The sequence below is a fragment of the Myxocyprinus asiaticus genome, chromosome 34 (assembly GCF_019703515.2).
Source record: "Myxocyprinus asiaticus isolate MX2 ecotype Aquarium Trade chromosome 34, UBuf_Myxa_2, whole genome shotgun sequence".
Lineage (NCBI taxonomy): Eukaryota > Metazoa > Chordata > Actinopteri > Cypriniformes > Catostomidae > Myxocyprinus > Myxocyprinus asiaticus.
The window spans coordinates 12,662,056-12,679,853 of NC_059377.1; the positions used below are offsets into that span (position 1 = coordinate 12,662,056).

At 38.6% G+C, this 17,798-nt stretch overlaps 1 protein-coding gene across 4 annotated transcripts in view; it reads right to left on the reverse strand.

Moving 5' to 3' along the window:
- Window positions 1-17,798, reverse strand: part of mgat1b (alpha-1,3-mannosyl-glycoprotein 2-beta-N-acetylglucosaminyltransferase b) — an 18,929-nt gene continuing 1,131 nt past the window's right edge. Inside the window, exons 1-3 of one of the 4 annotated variants that reach the window (XM_051671490.1) lie at window positions 13,340-13,410; window positions 5,225-6,132; window positions 1-1,975 (exon numbers count right to left, since the gene is read on the reverse strand). In XM_051671490.1, the coding sequence (XP_051527450.1) occupies window positions 1,274-1,975; window positions 5,225-6,091 (1,569 nt within the window). In that variant the 5' untranslated portion in view covers window positions 6,092-6,132; window positions 13,340-13,410 and the 3' untranslated portion in view covers window positions 1-1,273. Of the gene's footprint in view, window positions 1,976-5,224; window positions 6,133-11,184; window positions 11,365-11,855; window positions 11,950-13,339; window positions 13,411-17,798 lie in introns of those variants that run through there. The other 3 variants (XM_051671491.1, XM_051671489.1, XM_051671488.1) reach the window with 3 other exon arrangements.

Genomic DNA, 17,798 nt, shown 5'->3' on the forward strand with positions numbered 1-17,798 from the left:
TATTGTGAAATATCAAAATAGTTTGTTTTATTCTCAATGTATTAAAGTTATAAACATGTCAGGCAGTGGTTTGACACTTCTTCATACTGCATATGCATTAATATCAGATCATTTCTCTCTCAAATTTAATTAAAATGTTCTCTCTCTGGTCTACTGAAATCCATTCAATGAGTTCATCCATAAGAACATATAAAAGCAATTTCTATGATTGCTGGTTTTGCAACAAACCTGCAAACATCTTGAAAATGCGATGAGAGCTCTCCCAGGCAAACAATTAAAAAAAAACAAAAAAAACAGGTTCAAGTACTTCAACAGAATGGCACATAAGTTTTTTTTTGTTTTTTTTTTGGTATGTCCGATACACAAGCCTTTAAAAAGTTCTGGCACAAGCTTAAACTTCATGGATTTAATGGTGCTACATAAAAAGGAAAATTAACAAGTTTGAACTTTGCACATAGTCTTCATTTATAATGATTTAAATGATCTCATTTAAAATAATGTCAGGGACTAATAACATTTAGACAATGGGCTTCTTTAAAACACCCAGACTGGCCTTTAATAGGGTGAATCTCATAAAGCCTGTAAAGAATACTTTTGAAGAAAATGAAGCTATTTTTAGGACCATTAAGATTTGTTCGCATTTTTGACACTATTTTTATGATAAGATATGCAGAATAATCAGAATTACAAAAAAATATAATGTAAAACATCTGGATGCATTACAGCGGGGCATAATTTGTTTCTGACATAAATTCTAAGAATAGGCTTCATTTTCTTTATGTAAAATATTCCTTATTTTTTCTTTTGATTTTGAAATGTGACCTGGACTTGCTTTTGTCAGATTCACCCAATAAAACAGAGCAGATGTGGTAGGATAAAATAACTATTCATTGCCTCTAGGATTGACCTTGAGAACAACAGAAAGGTAAACATGTTCAAATAAGAAAAGATTCTGATAATTTTTACCCCACATAAGAATGACCTATTTTGCAGTGTAACTACGTATACTGTTTCTCTGAGGGAAGATTGTTGCAGGACTGCTGCACATGTATGATGAACCACTTGTGTGCCTTTCCCAGCATGCCTGGGTGTTCCTCCAATTCAAAACAGTAGTTCATTTATGCTCACTTATTCTTAGCATTAACCTTCACAATCTTTCACACCCTGCTTCTGTTTTCTTTGGTTTGAGAGGGCGTTTCTCTCCTGTACTTGTTATTACAGTTGTGTTTTCTTTTTCTCTTCTTTTGTAGTCCTCACCCAAACCTAATCCTTCTCAGCTCCAGCTGGTGTCATATTTAGTCCAGCCCTCAGGGGGTGCCAGAAAAATTCTTCGCCCACGGTAGATAAAGCTGACTACGCCCCTGTAACCAGCGCGGGGAACCCCTGACTTCAAGTCGTCCATAACTCCCAAGCTCCGAGCCAGCACTTTAAAACTGTCTCTGCTGGAATACTGAACTCTAAACGGGCCGTTGCCTTTCAAGCTTCCACCATGTTGTAATTCCTCCACCTTCACCAAGGGGGCGCTATACACTTCCTTCTCAAAGTTTTCATCATACTTCTCCCTGACCAAGTAGGACAAATCGATTTTAGTGAAAGGCACAAATTCAGCATTGAGTTTAATGTAACGCAAATACTGGTCAAAAAATTGACCCAAACTGACTCCTTTCCGACCAAACGTCATAGTCCTTGAGATCTCGGGACGAATGCAGGAACGGTCCTTTCGTTGCTCCGGGTGGCGCATCCAGTCATCCCAGAATGCTTTTGGCCACTTAGGCTCCAACTCTGCCCAGACTTCCTTCAAAAGCATCCATCCAAGGCCGGGAAAGAAATCTGTCCGGTAAAGGAGCTTAGCCTTGCCTGGGTCGACCAACCCCTCTCGTCCGTTATCATTCCAGGCCGAGATGCACCACAGAGTAGGGTCCGAACGCAAGATGGGGTAGACAGCGCGGAAATACTCAAAAAAGTCTGGGGCCACCTAAAAGGAGAAATTACAGTTTAATGTCACAAGAAAAAGGTAAGCATGAAAGTGTGATTTCTAAAACATTTGGACAGAAAGCATTTAGGCTAGTTCACTCAAGGTCATGATCAACTTCAGCTGCCTCTCCACCATCAGGCCGAATGGTTACTAAGCCGTGCTGTTACACACAGATCCGGGCACACTGGCACTTTTACTGTGTCATGGTGCAGCGAAATCATAATAAGAAGTGACTGAGTGGGCCAGTCATGGGTCACCACATACTCAAGGCATTCCACCAGCATGGTTGAGTACAGTTAGCTAACCATGCTGAAAACTCAAGTATGTGAACACAAGTATGTGAACGTAAACACTTCTAGCTACGCAAGTTTGATTTTGTTGTTGCATCCTGAAATGTGTCAGTTCATAATGCAACACAAGTACGAGTTGCATTGCCAGTGTTGCGGCAAGGGGAATTCGTGTAGTAGGACACCCAACACTGTGTGAATATGTACATTATTTGAGATATAAATGTTAGACAGAGGTTGGCTAAAGCATTTAAGCTAGTGGCAAAACATCGGGTACCTTTGAAACATAACTTCCATCAGCTGAAAAACGGTGAATGCTTCCATCTTGTAAAGAACGTTAGTGTACCATTTGAGACGATCCTACACTTTACAAATTCATACACTAGATGGCCAAATGCATAGTACATACTGTAATCGCACAGTGTATGATTCAGCCTTGGTGTTCTGACTGTCTAACAGTTAGCCATTCCAGAGAAGTTGCATATTTAAATTTATCACCTTTAATGCACCCCTTTACAGCCATCAAAGCCATAGCGGGACACAGGAAAGAGAATGCAAAACAGCATGTTTGGGTAAAAAGCAAAGATAAACAAGGACCTTGATCCTTTCCTTTAGAGAACTCATGACAGCTGCAAGAACCAGAGCTTTACTGCTGTCCTATTAATGTTTTTGGGTGCATATTGGACTTGGTAATCAGTTCACCTATGAGTCCTTTAAAGGAATGGGTTCAGAAATATGCAAATTAATATATTTTCTCTGAGCGAGAGACAAACTCTTCTCAAAATTCTTCATGAATCATAGCGAGGAAATTCAAACACTGCACATTGACAATATGGATTCTGTTCATCTAAAATGTTCAACTGCAGGACAAAGTATGGACAATTATGGATATACAACAGAAATGAGTACACTATGTGGCCAAAAGTTTGTGGACACCATATGTGCTTGAGGAACATTTCATTTTAAAACCATAGGGATCAATTCTCCCCTTTGCTGCAATAACAGCTTCCACTCTTCTGGGAAGACTTTCCACTATACTGTGTGTAGTAACATGGCTGCAGGGATTTGACCCCATTTATACACAAGATCATCAGTGTTCAGTGTGGTTCAGGTCTAGGTACAGTGCATCCGGAAAGTATTCACAGCGCTTCACTTTTTCCACATTTTGTTATGTTACAGCCTTATTCCAAAATGGGTTAAATTCATTATTTTCCTCAAAATTCTACAAACAATACCCCATAATGACAACGTGAAAGACGTTTGTTTGAAATTTTTGCAAATTTATTAAAATAAAAAATGAAAAAGTCACATGTACATAAGTATTCACAGCCTTTGCTCAATACTTTGTTGAAGCACCTTTGGCACCAATTACAGCCTCAAGTCTTTTTGAGTATGATGCTACAAGCTTGGCACACCTATTTTTGGGCAGTTTCTCCCATTCTTCTTTGCAGGACCTCTCAAGCTCCAACAGGTTGGATGGGGAGCATCGGTGCACAGCCATTTTCAGATCTCTCCAGAGATGTTCAATTGGGTTCAAGTCTGGGCTCTGGCTGGGCCACTCAAGGACATTCACAGAGTTGTCCCAGAGCCACTCCTTTGTTATCTTGGCTGTGTGCTTAGGTTCGTTGTCCTGTTGGAAGATGAACCTTCGCCCCAGTCTGAGGTCCAGAGCACTCTGGAGCCGGTTTTCATCAAGGATGTCTCTGTACATTGCGGCATTCATCTTTCCCGTGATCCTGACTAGTCTCCCAGTTCCTGCCGCTGAAAAACATCCCCACAGCACGATGCTGCCACCACCATGCTTCACTGTAGGGATGGTATTGGCCAGGTGATGAGCGGTGCCTTGTTTTCTCCAGACATGACGCTTGCCATTCAGGCCAAAGAGTTCAATCTTTGTTTCTCATGGTCTGAGAGTCCTTCAGGTGCCTTATGGCAAACTCCAGGCAGGCTGTCATGTGCCTTTTACTGAGGAGTGGCTTCCGTCTGGCCACTCTACCATACAGGCCTGATTGGTGGAGTGCTGCAGAGATGGTTGTTCTTCTGGAAGGTTCTCCTCTCTCCACAGAGATATGCTGGAGCTCTTGTCAGAGTGACCATCGGGTTCTTGGTCACCTCCCTGACTAAGGCCCTTCTTCCCCGATCGCTCAGTTTGGCCAGGTGGCGAGCTCTAGGAAGAGTCCTGGTGGTTCCAAACTTCTTCCATTTATGGATGATGGAGGCCACTGTGCTCATTGGGACCTTCAATGCTGCAGAAATTTTTCTGTACCCTTCCCCAGATCTGTGCCTCGACACAATCCTGTCTCGGAGGTCTACAGACAATTCCTTGGACTTCATGGCTTGGTTTGTGCTCTGACATGCACTGTTAACTGCGGGACCTTATATAGACAGGTGTGTGCCTTTCCAAATCATGTCCAATCAACTGAATTTACCACAGGTGGACTCCAATCAAGTTGTAGAAACATCTCAAGGATGATCAGTGGAAACAGGATGCACCTGAGCTCAATTTTGAGTGTCATGGCAAAGGCTGTGAATACTTATGTACATGTGATTTTCTTCATTTTTTATTTTTAATAAATTTCCAAAGATTTCAAACAAACTTATTTCACGTTGTCATTATGGGGTATTGTTTGTAGAATTTTGAGGAAAATAATGAATTTAATCCATTTTGGAATAAGGCTGTAAAATAACAAAATGTGGAAAAATGAAGCGCTGTGAATACTTTCCGGATGCACTGTATTTTCATGCTGGAACAGAAGAGGACTCTCCCCAAACTGTTGCCACAAAGTTGGAAGCACACAATGCCCTTGAATGCCATTGTCTGAAATAGAATTATGATTTGTCTTCACTGGAATTAATGGAGTAACCAAGCTTGTTAATAAGAAGGGTATGTCCACATACTTTTGGCCATACAGTGTATTAGTCATAAATAAAAATGTATTTCTTCATGTAATCAAGCTCTTACCTCCAAGTCATCCTCCACAATGACCACTGTAGAGTAAGCAAAGGCATTGAAGACTTGGTTCAGGGCCCAACGGTAGTGCCTGGCGATCTTGTAGTAACCCTGGAACTTCCTGTGATCAGGTCGCACTGGAATGTCTGCAAGATCTGGTTGGCTAATGTGGGTTATCTGACTGCCATAGGAGCCAATCACCCTTGCCGTATCTGCATGACCACAGTCCTGGCTGACAATGATTGGATAAAGCTCAGCAGAAGGACGGTACTGTATCAGTTTATCCAAACTCCTCTTCACTGTCACTCTGTCACAGGCAATGACAAGAATTGGGATAATGATTTGAGGGCTTGGCTTATTAAGACCTACTTCATTTTCTGTAATTTGCTCGTTTTGGTCCGGTTTCTCCTTTGTGACCAGACCAGGTGGTGTAACCGTAAGAGTCTGGGTATTTTTCCCAATACTTTTTGTATCTTCTACAGTTTTATGACTTAGAGGTATTGCAGAAAACTGTTGAGGTTTCTTAGGTTCCTCAATGTTCTTTTCATCTTTTGTGTCCTCCGATTCCCTATTTCCCAATTTCTTCTGCTGTTCCCATAGTTCCCTGTGACTCTGTATCTGCTTGAGAAGCTTTTTCTGAGTCTCTAATTCTGATTCCACTTCTTCAGCCAATCGGATCACTTCGCCAGCCAATCCATTAGCTCCGCCCACTTTCGCTTTTCCAGCTCCCCATTCCTCTCCAGCCCCTGGTTCAGCTCCGCCTCCCTCACCAAGTCGGCCAATTGGGGGCCTGCCCCATAAGAAGAGGAGGATCAAGGCATTCCAGGCAACAAACAGAAATGCTCCACACAAGATAAGAGATCCTTTTTTGCGAACCATGGCCCAATGACACCACAAGAGGGAACGAAGTGAGGAAAAGGCTACAAAAAGAGAGAAGGCAGACATAAAACACAATGAAAGATCCAATCACAGACAAAAATGAGACAGAGCAGTCATAGCTTCACAGTTGTCACACCAAGTATCTTTCAGAAAAGATAACTTGCACTCAGAGCATGTATATGCAGAGCATTCCTAAGGACATAGATGATGAAATAGTGTGTGACATGTTAGAAACATGTCTGGTAGGGAATTTAACGCATAAGACAAAGGACAGAAGCTGGTTAAGGACTGAGGTCAAAGGGAAGGAGATTCTAGAATGTGATCCATCTGCAATTTCCCTGTAAAAACAAAGACAGGGTATCAAGATGGCATAATCTTGATGAATTTGACTAAATAACATTTAAGTACCATATAACATCTCCATTTACCAACTGGGTCTACTCAGACAGGTTAGGATGGTCCAACAACTGACACAGACTAATCGATTAGTGAAGTTGTTTAATCGATCTGGATTTTATTTCTTATTTGTTTTAGTTTCAATATTTTCAGCAGTGGTGCTTTAAATGTGTTCTCCGAAAAGTTGCGTTAAAATTAATCCCCTTTAGGTATCGCTGCTACAGCCATCAAGACAATGTTTTTGTTTGCCTTCAACAAATTTTAAGGCAATTATTGTCAGATCTTTAACTGTTCTTTTAAATGAAAAATGTATGAACAGAATCTATTAAAATGAAAACTGTATGGACAGAAACTTAAAAAAAAAAGTGATATTAATATTGTATTGCACAAATAAGTGCAATTATAAATAACAATATTGCATATTTTGTCTCATTGAAATGGACAATCTGACAGTAAAGCATTGATTTTGAGATGGATGCAATAATTTACTGATATTAACAGTAACATCTTTAAATAGTTAACAGCTAGTTTATATAACTAAATTAAAATATTCTGACAATGCAACTGAGTTTGGACTCCACAACAGATTCCTGGAATCAGTCTATTAATGTATACAGTACAGTCATCTCTTGGAATTTCTGGAGGTGAAAAACAATGTGACTAGATATGGCTTTTTTGTAATGAAAAACAGCAGCCTAAACACATTTATAAACTTTAATGCCATACTTGAAACAAAAACGGAATTATATTCCCTCACTACCCTAATACAGTATATTAAATCAAACTATATTTAGTACGAAGGTTTCTACCAAAATACCATTTTAAAGAAGTTAGTGCTACTATAGTAAATCCATGGTAGATTTATGGTAGATGCTATTTGCACCCATATTTAAATACTAACATACAGTATAGGGGCACTGCAGCATGTTTATTAAGAGTCCCACAGGCACCCTAAACCAACCCCATTACCCTAAACCTAACCCTAACCTTCACGTACGAAATTTAACCATGGTTTTACTACAGTAACCATAGTTTAACTATGGTTACTATATTAATACCATAATACTGTAGTAACACCATGGTTAAATGCATAAAACTATTGGTTTCCACCAAAAAAACGTGGCTACTACAATATTACTATAGTAATATCATGGTTAATTTTCATATGGGTAAATCTCCAGAGACTTTTGCAAAAGAAGCGATACAAGCTACACACGAGAGATGCCGAGCTGTGCATCTGACAAAGGGATCTCTGCTTTCACCCCGGACAAGGAAGCGAACACGTGCGATCAACAGACCCCGCCTCCAGATCAAACCATTCTCTGCTGCACTCCTCGACATTTACCGTGACCAAACCACTGCGATGAAATCAACCTTTATATTGATTTTTATTTATTATTATAAGTAGTATTAAAGGAAATATTAAGGGTGGAAACAATAAACAGAATGCGAAAAGGAGTGAGACAAAAGGCGGGATCGAACCATGGTCCCTTGCACCAAAATACACATTCACATCGTCTTTACAACTCACTCCACTACAGCGACACCTTTGGCAAAGTTTGTCGTATATATTTATATGGTTCAACCAGACTATTGGGGTGCAAATAGCTGTGCTGTGTGGCAGGTGCTGTGATGTGTGGATTGAAAAATAAAACCTCTATTTTATGTGTGTGCTTGGCACTGTGTTTTTTCCTCGCTGTTTAGAATGCTGAGCCATTCAATATGATTTTAAACAAGTTAAATCACAGAGGCATTTGGAGTTCTGCAACAGAGAATTCAGTGGCGAACTCACATGGGTTCAGCAACCCGTGGCACACTTCTCACTGGTTCTCGCAGTTTATAATTATTTGCGCTGCACGGCTAACCGCTAAAGACCGGTCCGCAAGTTAACACAACTGCTCTGCGCTCTTGCTGCTCTGTCCTTTGGGCCTTGCTGATAATTGATCCAGGTAGCTGGTAGCACTGTTTCGTTCCACTTTTGGAGTGTTTGCCGTTTCTCAGACACAACAGAAAATGGCAGTGCATAGTCAGAGAGAGTGAGAGTTGGACACCAGTGCGACCTACAAGAAAATGTAGTCACATCGGCAGGAAAAACTAACTAAAATAAATTAAGTCACCCTGCTTGGAGCCCTGCTTGTTTTGATTTTAGGGCTGGCATCACCCACGTAATGATACCACATCGTAATTGTCCGGTAATCATTTACTGATGCTTCGGAAGGTCAGTGGCAATGGGGTCAAAGGTAATATTGTTTGAACTTTGAGCTTCACATTCACATCACTTCACGCTTGACGAAAGCACAACACGGTGCCGGGGGTAACGATGAAGCTTCATTCCATAGAGCTAAATGTATTGGGTAAGCTGCTTAAGAATCATGTTTGAAAGTTGTCAGGTAGACATAACCCTAATCCAGCCTAATTTTACAGGGCTTCTAATAGTCAACTGACAATTCAGACAAATAAGTTGTTTTACACATCGCTATTACCAATAGAGTACCCAAAAACAGATGTTTGTAATGTATAGGCAAACTCACCTGTCATTTAAACACAAGTGGACAGTTTGTCTTGTTATTGAAAGCCATTACCCACAAGTTAATATTTTCTGACGGCTCCAACTAAATCTATCATTGCAAGTCTTGTCCTAACATTGCCACTTCTTCCTAAATAGATGTTTTATAGAGTCTAAACAGTGTAGTTTCGAGGGGGAGTGTAATTTCATCTGCAGTATGGTTGCCTTCATCTCAAACACAAATTAGAGCATTTAATTCATCCCACTCTACAGGAGGGCTTTAGGAAGCACAAACTTCTCAGCATGCTTTGACAAACTGTGCAAACCCTTCTCTAGGCAGACTGAGGGCACTCCAGAGTAATTAAAACTGACAGTTTGATCAGACCACTGTGCGCCATCATCGCAAGAGTGTTCTCTGTAATTACCAAGACAGCAAATGGTGAGTTTCTGTACAGTTGGAGGAACTGAACCAAAAACGCTTAAAAGATATCAGCTATTAACCATCTTGTTGAGTTTGATACCAATTAGCCAATACATTTCATGACTCCACATGTCTTCAGAAGGCAGCGCTAGGCTCCTAACAAGGGCTAGCCTATTTTTTCTATGTAGGCAAGACCATAATAGTTGGCATACCAGACAGGAACTCAGTTTCATTGGTGCCAAGCTTGGTTTTATGTTACAATGGATCCTGGTCAATAAAAAGAGGTATGTAACTGAAAAAAAAAAAAAAAAGAGTCTTAGCACTCTGAAGGCAAAGCTGACAGTAAAGAAGAACTGACACATTCATCCAACCAAAAACAGAAACGTGGCACTACCCAATGTGTCCTGTGTGGATTTACGAGGTCGTATGTTACTCTTGTGTCATGCTGAAAATTAAGTGGACACTATCCTAGTTAGAAAAAACACCCATTATCTAGGTGGACTCAGGCACATGGTGGCATAAGAGCAAACATTTTTGTGGAATAACAAACATCACTGCTACTGAAATTGAGACAGACAGATCAACAGACAGTATTGATCACTGTGGGGGGTTTCAAGTGCAATGGTCACAACTGTAGTAAAATTAAACAGCACCTAAATTTAAGATGTCCTTGGGTAAGACAAACCTAAACATTTGATGATGTTTGAAATAAAGCTCAATGTGTACCAATATCTGAAAGCTATGACATGTAGTATCTGGCTCTACTTTTTAGTTAAACTACGAAAGAAGATTAAAAAAATGGATACATGCACAATCACGAGAGCTTCACGGATCTTCTTTAGTGTGTCTGATTTCAACACAGATAATAATAATAATAATTCCTTACATTTATATAGCGCTGTTCTAGGCGCTCAAAGTGCTTTACATAGTATAGGGGGAATCCCCTCAACCACCACCAGTACAGCATCCACCAGGATGATGCGAAGGCAGCCATTGTGCACCAGAACGCCCACCACACACTAGCTATTGGTGGAGAGGAGCATAGAGTGATGTAGCCAATTCAGGGATGGGGATTATTAGGAGGCTATCATAGATAGATAAGGGCCAATGGGGGGAATTTGGCCAGGATACCAGGTTTATACCCCTGCTCTTTACGAGAAGTGTCCTGAGATTTTTAATGACCACAGAGAGTCAGGACCTCGGTTTAACATCTCATCTGAAAGACGGTGTTTTTTTTTTTGTTTTTGTTTTTTACCGTATAGCATCCCCGTCACTATACTAAGGCATTAGGACCCACACAGACCACATGGTGAGCACCCCCTGCTGGCCTCCCTAATACCTCTTTTAGCAGCAACCATAGTTTTCCCCAGGAGGTCTCCCATCCAGATACTGGCCAGGCTCAACCCTGCTTAGCTATAGTGAGCAACCAGGCAAGAGCTGCAGGATGATATGGCTGCTGACAGATGAGATGCACGAACACCTGAAGCTTCTTTAATACAGGTAATCCACTAAAATAATGGATAATTCTACTTGACATGTTGCGTTTGTGCTTAGAATATATTTCAGATGCATCTGGGAGAAACAGATGGTTTTTTTCACGCTTTCTTTGTCTTTTCTGACTTTGTTGTGCTTTAATATCATACAGTAACTCACTGATATAGTGAATGATGTATGTCATCATGAAACAGAGACGCTACCCTCCAAATCCGAACACAAGTGGTCACAGGAGATGCATTTAAATGACCAGGTGTAAACAGCGATGTGTCTCACCTGACCACATGTGATCGGATCACTCTAGACGCATCTTAATAACAGGTGGAAACGGGGTCTAAGAGCAGGTTAGAGTCTTCATTACGTCAGTCCAATTGAGTCACACGTTCACCTACAGGTGACATCCCTTGGGTGAACAGGAGCTCATGCTCATGGGGAAGGTCACGCACCCAAGGGAAAACATGTTTTATTTTATTAAAAGCAAATTAACTGCATGTGATTTTTACATTTAGGCTCAATTCTACTGTGGTTAAACAGTGCCCCTTCAAAAAAAGGTGCATGACCCCCCTGATTAAAATCATATGACAGTATCATAATTTGTAATCAAAACACAATTTGTTGGAAGTGATATTCAGTTAATGGTTGAACATTTTTGTTGAAAAACATTATTCTCATTTTAATGACCAAAAAGATTATATTTATAATCGCATATGGCTGCACGATATACCTAATTTATCGGAATATCGCAAATGTCCATATTACGTTATGCATACCGCAAGGGCTTGCAATGACGGAATGATTTTAATACTTTAAAAAGTTATGTTTGTGGCGACCCAGATAGTAGAGAATAGAATGGGCACATGATTATCACTTAGTGTGAGTGCATGTAGTGTGCATAGGTGCAGAGAGAAGACACAATACAGTAAGTTGTACTGTATTTTTCAACATACCCTCTGATGTTCCTGTTTTTTAATCGTGCTATAAGTTGGAGAGCGAGAGCGTTGTGCCCCACTCCATTTGAAAGGGCAGCAACCACTATCTGTCACACACAACATTAAAGAGCATCAAAACAACATTTATTGTTATATCAAAGGATGGTTTTCAATTATTGTATTGTCCTTTGAATCATTCCTCTCCGTCTCAAGTTCAGCGAAGACTGAAAGTAGGTATGTTAAAGCAATGCAGAAAGCAAATGTCTACAGCAAGCGCTTCTGGATATTATTTTTCAAAACAGAAGTCCCACGTTGAATTAACTAATTATGAAATTAATCTGAACATGAATTACAGTGTACAAACTAAATAAAACACCACTTTTACATGACTCTTTTAGGATATTCCACAATATGGAGAAATTAATGATTTTTACAACAACAACAACAAAATACTAATAATTGAAGATTAATTTTCATATCTGCTACATAGCTAATGGTAAAACTGTTACAGTTTCTTAAAAAACAATATCGTTTTCAATCCCTATTTTGTACCCTATTCGTGGAAAGTGCAAAAAAACTAGGATTGGAGCACTAAAGCAAAATCTTTCAACAGGAAATCTTCTACTCAAATGACCTGCTTTCCTTTCTTGTCTTGCTAAACTACTGCTAGCCAATGAAAAAAAAACTTTGTATTGACAAAGTCCATTCACTGTTTGTGACAGACACTGAGCTGCACACAAAGTCAATACAGGGTCATAAGACTGCTCGTCATTCTCTGTGGATCAAACATGAACATTGATCCAAACTTTAATGGATTCCAATCTCACATACACAAATTGCTAAATTCCTGATGGGTTAAACAATACTCTATATAACGCTCTATGTAGCAGCTTGGGAGTTACAATGTGCCAATGGTGGAAAGACATCAAAAGACATCTAATAAAGTGCTTTGCACAGGAAAGGTGTCAGCATCAATTAGCGCTGCCTGTAATAACCTCAATAATCTTCTGGGCACAACCAAGAAACTAATCTCCACATAATCCCGTTACTGGAGACGTCTATTGCAACTTTGCTGCATTCACAAAACTACAATCCACAAGACAGCATGAACCATTTAGGATTTGATAGGTTTTAAACTTGTCCCAAATCCTTTCCTATTTGGGAATAAACAAGACAACAGACACACAACCACTTACCAGTTGTGCCTGCACACGCACAAACTTAGACGTGTAAGATTTCATCGAAAACACCTGGATTTAAACGCTTTACCAATACAAGGCAAGACTGTAGATGCAAACAGCTCTAAAACAAGTAAGAAACAACTAACTAGAGTGTGCTAAGTGAGCAACAAGGAAAAGAATAATGTTAAAAAAAGCAAAAGTTCCAAGAATAGATCAAACACTAAGCAAAGCAAGATGCCCAAAAGTTGCTAAAACTCTGGTTTGTTTGGTAATGAAGGTGTGGAACAATAAGGAAGAACAAGAGGTACTGTTAAGTATTACCTTAAAGTGCAGTCTACTTTTCCACGTCTCTACCCCAACTATTCACAGGGAGCTGGTCAGCAAGAACCAGATGAGCGAGAGAGTTTGAGGCAGACAGAGGAGGGGAGGAGAAACCAGAGGAAAGGGGCGGGCAGTACTGTACCCATCAAAGAGCCAACACTGCCAGTTAACACTTGAAACAGTACTTGTAACACCTTCCTTCACTCACATTCAAACATGTGACACCATGAAAAGTTCCTATAATCTCTCATAAAGATGGAAGGTCAGTTGTTTTACAATCTTCAACAAATGTAGAAATGCTCAGTAATGTTTTGCCTTACAAAATTCACCATGGTAACCTTAGTTTCTGCCAATATACACTCACTGAGCACTTTATTACATTCTGAGACGCTATTCTGCTCACTACAATTGCACACAGTGATGATCTGAGTTACCGTAGCCTTTCTGTCAGCTCGAACCAGTCTGGCCATTCTCTGTTGACCTCTCTCATCAACAAGGTGTTTCCATCTGCAGAACTGCCGTTCACTGGATGTTTTTTGTTTTTGGCACCATTCAGAGTAAATTCTAGAGACTGTTGTGTGTGAAAATCCCAGAAGATCAGCAGTTACAGAAATACTCATACCAGCCCGTCTGGCACCACTAATCATGACACAGTCGAAATCACTGATATCACATTTATTCCCCATTCTGATGGTTGATGTGAACATTAACTGAAGCTCCTGACCTGTATCTGCATGATTTTATGCATTGTACTTCTGCCACACAATTGGCTGATTAGATAATTGCATGAATATGTAGGTGTACAGATGATCCTAATAAAGTGCTTAGAGGGTAGGGCTGGGTGATATGACGATATATATTGTGGCGACGATATCAAGTGTCAACCGATAGAGATTTCGCCATATCGTGATATGTAAATATTCATGTGCACAGCGTGGGCTTATCTATCAGTGGGCAGGGCTTCACGTGAGACTGAGAGAATTGAAGAAACATGGAAAGTGATTTTCTAGAATTTAACATTTTTCTGCAGCTGCCCAAGCAAATTTAATGACCTTCATTGTGCGCTTGGCGCTTTAAAAGTGCTAAATATTCTTCTCAATATTTCACATGACTGTGGCGTGCGCTGTCTCTGGAGCTCCTAAGTGTGTGTGAGTCCAGCAGGCTTTCCGATATTTGTGCTCCAGAGACAGGAGAGCTCAGAGCGGGATCACTCGCACTACTAGGGGTAGGCGATATACCGGTAAACATGATAAACCAGTAGAAATTTGCCAACCGGTATACATTTTGGATTATCGTCTCTATCACGGTAAAGCAAAATTGCCACACGTGAAATATGTAGAGCACATAACCCGTACACATTACACACTCTGTCGGATAAATGGAGGAAGGCGGAGGGACTGCTCGTTCCTCAAATACATTTGAATGAGAAGATGAGAGGAGATTATGAAGGAAAAAGTGCATCCTCCATGGTGTGGAATTGGTTTGGCTTTAGAAAACGCGATACAGAGCAGAAAACAGCAATTTGCGAAGTTTGTACATGTCATTATATCCATGTGTGCGTATATAACAGTGGTCAGGGCTTCACGTGAGACTGATAGAAATAATGAAACGCAGTTTTTCACTGACAGCTGAATCATAATTTTTTAGATGAAAAGCTTGTCTAGAATGTGAGAAAAAATGACACTGAATCCGCTTCTGCGGCATGACATTTCGCTTGAGCCAACGTCAAAGCAAATTCAGTGACATTCATCCCGCACCTCAATCATGCCTCCCATCCAAACACGCACAGCTGTGTTTTGTGTGCACGCAGTCTGAAACACGCAAGTGCACACAAGTATTGAAGTCATTCATTTCCCTTAATTTGTGCTCCTGTGACAGAAAAAGTGCAGATCACACCCGTTACTCATTCTGGCTTCTCTCGATGTCAAGTAGGTTTTTAAAATACACATCAAAACCCTTTCTAAAATTCAGTTTGAATGATGTTTGATATCAGGAAACAAACAAGCCATATTTTTCTTCAGATATTTTAGATTTTCTTTATAGAGATGACTAAAAACACAAATAAGCCTGTAATTAAGTGTTTTATTTATGGATTTTTGTTTATATGTTATTTTGCTTTTTGCATTGCTTTGAGATGATGTTAAGTTTCTTGAGGAAAGTTATAACAATAATAGTAACAACAACAACAACAACAATAATAATCAAATAATAATCATAAAAATAAAAATAAGAAGAAAATTGGTGCACATCATCCGATTGAAATGTGGCATTTATTTTTTTTACTTTGACTATGTTTGTCAAGTTCAAAATAAAGAGAAAAGTATATAAGATGAAGTTTTCATTTATAAAGTATTTAATTCACTGACTGGATTACTCAAAATTACACATTGCGACATTGCTTAATATATAATAAAATGTTACTGATTTTTAAGAAAAATATATTGTGATATATGTCACTAACGAGATATAAAATTACTCATATCGTGATATAGGATTTTGGTCATTTTGTCCACCCCTACGCACTAAATCATAACTGACCCAGGAAAACCCTTAAAGGAATAGTTCACCCAAAAATAAAAATTTGCTGATAATTTACTCAACCACAGGCCATCCAAGATGTATCTGAGTTTCTTTCTTCAACAAAACAGAATTTAAGATTTTTAGGATTTCATTTCAGGCCTCCTCCTTTAAATAATGCAATTGAATGTACTCCATTTTTTGACGGTCCAAAATGCATATTTAGGGTGCATCAAAATAATCCACATGACTCCAGTCGACAAATAAAGTTCTTCTGAACACAAACGATTGATTATTTTTTTGAAACAAAACAATACTTATATACTTTTTAACTACAAATGTTCGCTTCCGTACATCTCTGTGACGTGCGCTCATGAAAGGGATGATGTAAGCTCGTTGGTAAGGTGACGCGTCACGTGGAGGAGGAGAATATGTGAATATATTAAGAAAATATGAACTCCGCAATAATTCTGTCATTTATTTATTTAGCAAGAAGTTTCTTGAGCAAAGTTTATAATAATAATAATAATAATAATAATAATAATAATATTGGTCAACAACATTTTAAACTGAAATGTGACATATTGTTACATTAAGCATTTTGGTAAGGTTGATTTTTTGAAAACAAGTTGATTTTTATTTATTTACTTACTTTGACATTGTTTGTCTTCTTCAGAATAAATAGGAAGTAGTTTTAATTTATAAAGTATTTAATTCACTGACTGGACTTCCAAAAATAGGCATTACAATATGGTTATTTGATATATAAACCTATTTTTATTGATTTTCCAGAAAACTTTTACTATATTGTGATATATTTTGTTGTCATGACATAAAATTACTCATATCGTGATATAAGATTTTGGTCATATCGCCTACCCCTATTAGTGAGTGCAGCAAAGTACCAGTTATTACTACTGTAATAACACAGTGGGAACTTGATATTAGCTACCACTAGCATCAAAAAATTTAAAATAAAATACATAAAATGGCAGAAATTTTTTCTGAAAACTTCTAACACTGTTTGAATGAAATCCCATATTAGTTGATTATGGTTTTACAGTAGTAACAATAATTTTATTAATACCAACTTAGTTTTTTTGGGGGGGTTTTATGGAGTATTTCATCCAACAACATATAATTAGAATAAAAATCATGTATTATATAGTTATAATATATTTATTTTATTATGTAATAATTATATCTTATAATTATTGTATTTTAAATAATTATATTTTTGTTTTATTATAGGTTAACTCCAATTATAATTATTATTGGTGGGCTAATACACTAAAAATAGGGAAAACAGCTCTATTGAAAATACTAAACCACTACACTTGAAATCAACTTAATACATTTATGTTTGAGATGAAAACATAATTATATTGCGTAAAGTCCAAGTGATATTCAGCACAGTCATCATAAAGTGATATGATCACATTGCTATCAAATGTTCAGATATATTCAGACGGATGGTGTTCACTCGATGTGATTTTTACTGCTTGCTCAATTCACTCATTATTAAAATGAGCTAATGCAACACAATTCTTTAGCATTTGGTCTCAACTTAATTTCATTGTGTACAATCCATCTCTGTTCACTTAATCCAATTGTGTTTGTACTATGTGAAAAATATTTGTTGCATCAATGTGTTGCTGAAACCGGGCTAGCAACAAGCGGCAAGGTTCAATAGAGTTGTTTAAACAGATCAAATTTAAGTTAGATTAACTCCAGCCATTTAGGTTTTTTGCTACACTAAGTATTTGAGTTGAGCTTACACTTTAATTGCATATCAATAAAACAAATTTTCATTGCGTGGAACCAATGTCCACAGCTGAATTAAGTTAAACAAACAAACAAAAAAAATAATAAAAATAATTCAGTGTACTTAAAGGAATAGTTCACCCACAAATGAAAATTCTCTCATGATTTACTTACCTTT